The 5,242-nt window shown below is 43.8% G+C and overlaps 1 protein-coding gene across 1 annotated transcript; it reads left to right on the forward strand.

Annotated features, from left to right (window-relative positions):
- Nucleotides 1-839: 839 nt before the first annotated feature.
- Nucleotides 840-3,624, forward strand: LOC146172446 (uncharacterized). The gene is made up of 3 exons (XM_084585819.1): nt 840-1,441; nt 2,263-2,470; nt 2,995-3,624. The coding sequence occupies exons 1-3, from the start codon at nt 911-913 to the stop codon at nt 3,390-3,392; spliced, it is 1,137 nt and encodes a 378-aa protein (XP_084441945.1). The 5' UTR covers nt 840-910; the 3' UTR covers nt 3,393-3,624.
- Nucleotides 3,625-5,242: the final 1,618 nt, after the last annotated feature.

Here is a 5,242-nt window from a genome sequence, read left to right on the forward strand (position 1 = left end):
ACAGAAGGTCACATGACACGTGGGCTATTGAGGGGTACCAGAGCATTTCCCTCCAATAGCAAAACAGGGGCAATGTTAGAAAGGTTGCGAAATAACCAACAATCGTATGCCATCGCGAAAAATAATTTACACGGGCCGTACAATACAAAATAATAGTAATGTTGGCGGAGACCAACCGGCCAAACAGGTTACGTAGTAGGTTGGCTAAAAACATCATTATTTAGATACTGAATTATTAAAGTGTAGCGCTTAATGTCAAATAGAGATACTTCGCTGCCTTTTGTTAATCGTCTCACCACAGTTGAGAATTACAAAAAATGAAGCCTTCGGAACAAGAGCAAAAAATATTGGTCATCTCGCGCATATTTCTAACATTGCATGTCCTTAGAATACCACGCGCTTTCTACCACCCAACAGAACGCGGCAGTGCGCACCTTACGTCTCTAGTGACTTCCTTTATTCTGTAGTTTGTTTACATTGTATTTATTTTGTAGTCTGGAGCAGCGAGCAGTGGACTGCTCCACAGCGCGTTTAGAGGCCTGGCTAGCCTAACGCGAGCGAAACAGACAACACAACGTACCAAGCTATTAGACAGTTTTAGTTTCACGTGCGTACAGAGTTACGTACGCGAACGTGAGAAGTCTACGTGCGCTGCGCGCATTTCGCTAGGACTACTTTTAGTTTCACGTACGTGGCGTACGTGAAGGAAAATGTATGGACCTTTCATACAAGCCTCGAAAAACTGCGCGTACATGTTATGCCGCGCCATCTAGTGCAGATGAAAAAAACTAATTTTGTTTAGTCGAGCTGCCTTCAGCCGAGCCACGCTGCGGCCGTAGCCAAGAGTCGGTCGAATTGGAAATTGCTGTTCTCAACGTCGTTCTACAGTGAACAATTAGCTGTTCGCGCTATGCCTTCGAGTATTTTGTGCAATCATCAGGTCGTGTCGCGATTGACATGGGATGAAATTAACGACCTGTTGTTGACGAGAAGGGACCGATGGCTTCTGAAAGCAGACTATACACTCGATGACATCGAGTATGATTTGAGGCGCCGGAGGGAACACGAACTCGTCAAGTATCGTTCCCGCTTCGGACTGCTCGATATTGATAGCATTGACAGTACTGTGTTCAGACAGAAGTTTAGATTCCGCAAAGAAGATCTGCATGATCTATTCAGAGCTTTGCGCCTGCCAGATCAGTTTGTAAGCTTACAGAAAGTGACCGTGCCAAGTCGCGATGCAATGTGCCTTCTGCTCCGACGCCTTGCATACCCGAACAGGTGGTGTGACTTGCAGGAACTATTTTGGCTGCACACATCTGTTATGTCCTCCGTCGCGTCACAAGTAATCAGCCACATTACCACGACGTTTTCACATTTGCTGAGTGACTGCAATAATCATCAGTGGCTGGCTCCTTCCTGCCTCAGGGAACTCGCAGACGTAAGTCATGTTTTTGCTCGGACAGTACTACACGTACAGATAAGATAAAGATCGTTTCCCACGAAACTTAACACGATAAAAATCACGGAATCGAAGCAGCACTTATTTGACACAAAAAATTTGGCTTCATTCCCTCCCCCCCCCCCTCCCCGAAAACTGCCCCGAGAACTGCAAACAGGAGGCAGTGAAATTACACACGCACATTCGAAAAAAAAAACATTAAAATATTTTTGTTGCCTCTCTGACAGTGTTCATTTCTGGTGATAGAATAAAGCCGGAGAAATTTTTGTTGAGGTTCTAATCAGACGAACTAAGCATTCCAGCGCCAAGGCAGCATGTGTTCAATACAAATGAAGTTCAGGCTGTCATGTGTTCAATACAAATTAAGTTCAGGCTGTCAATTAGCTTACTCCCCCCTTCGTTCCGTAACCTGTGCAGCAATCATTCATGTGTAGGACTCTAATGTGAATCGCGCAGGATGAAATGAAATGGTACCTAAATACATTCCTGCATAAGCCCAGTACATGCAAGTGAGCACCCACCCACAAACCTTTTAACTCCCTTATTGCAAATGATGCTTCTGCAAACTTGCCTGAGCACTAACTTCTGATCAAAATTGTATGACCGTGCTAAAGAGATATAGAAGCGATATCTAGAACTCTCCTGTGAAAATTACTTGACATGTAGTTATTCCGTTAAAAGTATGTTATCTCAAGAATGGTGCAATACATGCAGTTATAACTTGGCTAAGGACTTATGGAGCATTCCCTTCATTGGACAGCTGTTTTTGCTGCTTCTTATGCTATGTTTTCTATTTTCAGGCCGTAAAAAACAAAGGTGCCCCACTGCCCAATTGCTGGGCCTTTATTGACGGGACGGCTCGGCCTATATGTCGGCCTAAAAGAAACCAGCAGGCATATTTTTCGGGGAACAAGAGTGTACACTGTGTGAAATATCAATCACTTATGTGCCCCAATGGTATTGTGTGCCAGTTGGATGGGGCATACCCTGGAAGACGACATGATGCAGGTTAGTTCGTCTGTCAAGAGCACGAAAGGAACAGTTCACACTATTCTGCTTTAGCATCAAGGTTAATGGTCAATGCAGGAGCATTCCTGCTGGTGCAGCATGTACAACAGACAAGGAAAAGGGACATGCAGCATTATGCTGCCTTTTATTCACCTCGTCACACTAACTTGAGCTCTGCTATTTTCATTTGCACACATTCCTTTCCTTTTATCCTATAGCTTGCTTTTAGGAAAATGCAACTGTAGCTTCTTCTTGCATCCTTAGATTCTTAAAAGGATACATTATAAATGAAATTGAAATTGTTTAGCCCTTCACTACCTCTAACAGGCATATACTATCTGCGTTTTGTACACCACAGCCTTGACAGCCTTGGCCGCTCATGTGCCATATCTATCACAGTGGCTCTTCAGAAGCTGAGATTAGGTAATCTTGAGAAAATATTGAATGGATTTAGCTGTTACTCTGGCTCAGTGAAATTATGTTCAGTGATTGATGATTGTTCGATATTTCAATTGTGTGTGCAGGGAACCTTCAGGACAGCAAATTGTATGACAAACTGGAGGGGCTGGTAGGAGGACACAATTATGTCATCTATGGCGACCCAGCATACCCGCTGAAGCCGCTTCTGATGAAACCATACGGTGGAAACTCTCCGACACCTGCACAGCTAGCGTTCAACAGCGGCATGAGCCGTGTGCGACAGGCTGTGGAATGGGGCTTCGGAAAAGTGGTGGCAGAATTCGCATTTTTGGACTTCAAAAAAAATCAGAAACTGCTTCGACAACAAGTTGCACAAATGTACAAGACAGGGACAATTCTTGCCAACTGCCATACATGCTTGTATGGCAGCCAGGAGTCAGAATATTTTGCTTTGAGCCCACCTTCTTTGCATGAGTATTTGAACTGTCGTCGCACATGCTAAAGGTTCTTCCACACCATTGTAAAGCAGTCTAAAGAGTGTACTCATTTCTGTTAAATGTGACTCAGCTATACCTTGTACAACAGCTATGTGCACTTGCGCACTGCCATTGTTAAGATTCGTTCATTGCCTTTCTACATGTGATTGGTTGGATATCTGTACAGGCATGTTTTAATTGTTAAGCTTGTAATTGAATTCAAATTGTCTGGAAAACCTAGCTTCAAACCTCTCCTTGGTTCCAATACTTTTTTCTCTACATGGTTATGGTGTGGCTGACAGTCATGCCCTGCTACACATAGTTGGTACAATAAACTGAATCCTAAGGTGGAATGAATGCTCGTATTCCTTTTTCACCTCTGCTACAGCTGCAGTGGGAACTTCAACAGCCCTTTTATTTATTCATTTTCAACATGTTTTCCATGTTAGTCATTTTGTTCAGGAGGTTTTCCATGACTGAGAAAAGTTTGCTGTTGCGTTGCATACATACGGCGCTCTTCTGCCTTCTCACGCCTTACCTCAGCACGATCTTGAGCATGGAACCGCCTCTCTTCTGCTTTGGCTTCAGCCTTCTGCTTGAGTTCTTTTTCCCTAAGATGCAATTCCTTCAAGGTTCTCTCCTTCTCCCAGGCAAGAGGCTGTTCTTCCATGGCAATGCGTCTTGATTCAATAAGGAAGTCTTTTTCTTTCATATATTCTTCTTGCCTCATTCTTTTTTGCAGGAACTCGTAGTCCGCCTGCTCCTGCCTTGCAGCTTGAGTTCTTTTTCCTGTAGGGTACAACAATGCGTCCAAAACTGCAGCCTCAGTAACAATGCATAAAAGCAACCACACTTCTCTATAAGCAAAAGTGGATGCAAACAGCGGTTTATTATGATTGTGCGTGGCACTGGAAGCAGTGTGGTCTTTTTTTTTCAATGCATCAATGGGAACTGGCAAGAGCACTTGACACGTTTAGCTGAAATAAATTAAAATTACTTTAATTCAGGTAATTTTAATTTCTTCCAGCTAAACGCGTCAAATGCTCTTGCCTAGTTCCCATTGATGCATTGAAAAAAAAAAAAGACTACACTGCTTCCAGTGCCACATACAATCATAAAACCGCTTTTTGCATCCACTTTTGCTTATATAGAGGTAAGCATAATGCGGAATATTGCTGAGTTATGATTTTACATGTCATCAGGAACATTCTATGCTTAACCACAATATTCAGCAGAATTGGGGTTATGAATGTGGACAAAAATAAGATGCACTCTTACGTGCCAACAGAGCGATGGAATTGCACTCATAACTCAGACCTTCTACTCTTGATCGTCGATTGCCAAAAATGTATTCGTCACAGTGCTTAATGATTATTCTCTCGTAATTTCTCCTGTTGCTAGACCAATTTAGAAGGTCCTTTTGTTTGCCTTTGAAAAAATGGCTGCTCTCAACATCCTCTTAATGGAAGCAGAAAACAGCCGTGAAATAGGACTGACTGAAAAATTGCAGCTGTCTAATTGGGAAAGTGACTTACCTGTGCTGCGTATGGGCTCGCTCCTAGCTGGAGGCGGCATGTCCACGTCGTCCTCCACTGCCTGCCGTGACGCAGGCGTTGATGGGCGGCTAGTGCTTGCCAGTGAAGGCGCCGGGCTGGGTTCAAAGGAACCACCACTGTCTGCGTCGAGCTCAGGCAGTGGCGGAAGTTCCTCCGGGACGGAGTCGTCTTCGGTGCAGTTCATAATATCTTCAAACAACTGGCTCGCTGTGGGGCTGCTAGTACCTGAAGTTGTACCATTGAAAACATGAATCCCAATTAAGGTGTGTTGAAATCCAAGGCTTCGAAATAAAATTCAATGCCACAAAAATGCGATGACA

This window comes from Amblyomma maculatum, unplaced genomic scaffold (genome assembly GCF_055883805.1).
Source record: "Amblyomma maculatum isolate TAMU_Amacu unplaced genomic scaffold, ASM5588380v1 scaffold_13, whole genome shotgun sequence".
Taxonomy (NCBI): domain Eukaryota; kingdom Metazoa; phylum Arthropoda; class Arachnida; order Ixodida; family Ixodidae; genus Amblyomma; species Amblyomma maculatum.

Bases quoted from the DNA above. Each gene is read 5' to 3' on its own strand.
- LOC146172446 (XM_084585819.1), top strand. From the start codon at position 911: ATGCCTTCGAGTATTTTGTGCAATCATCAGGTCGTGTCGCGATTGACA. The intron at 1,442-2,262 runs GTAAGTCATGTT...TTCTATTTTCAG, and splicing joins GCCTCAGGGAACTCGCAGAC to GCCGTAAAAAACAAAGGTGC. The intron at 2,471-2,994 runs GTTAGTTCGTCT...TTGTGTGTGCAG, and splicing joins TGGAAGACGACATGATGCAG to GGAACCTTCAGGACAGCAAA.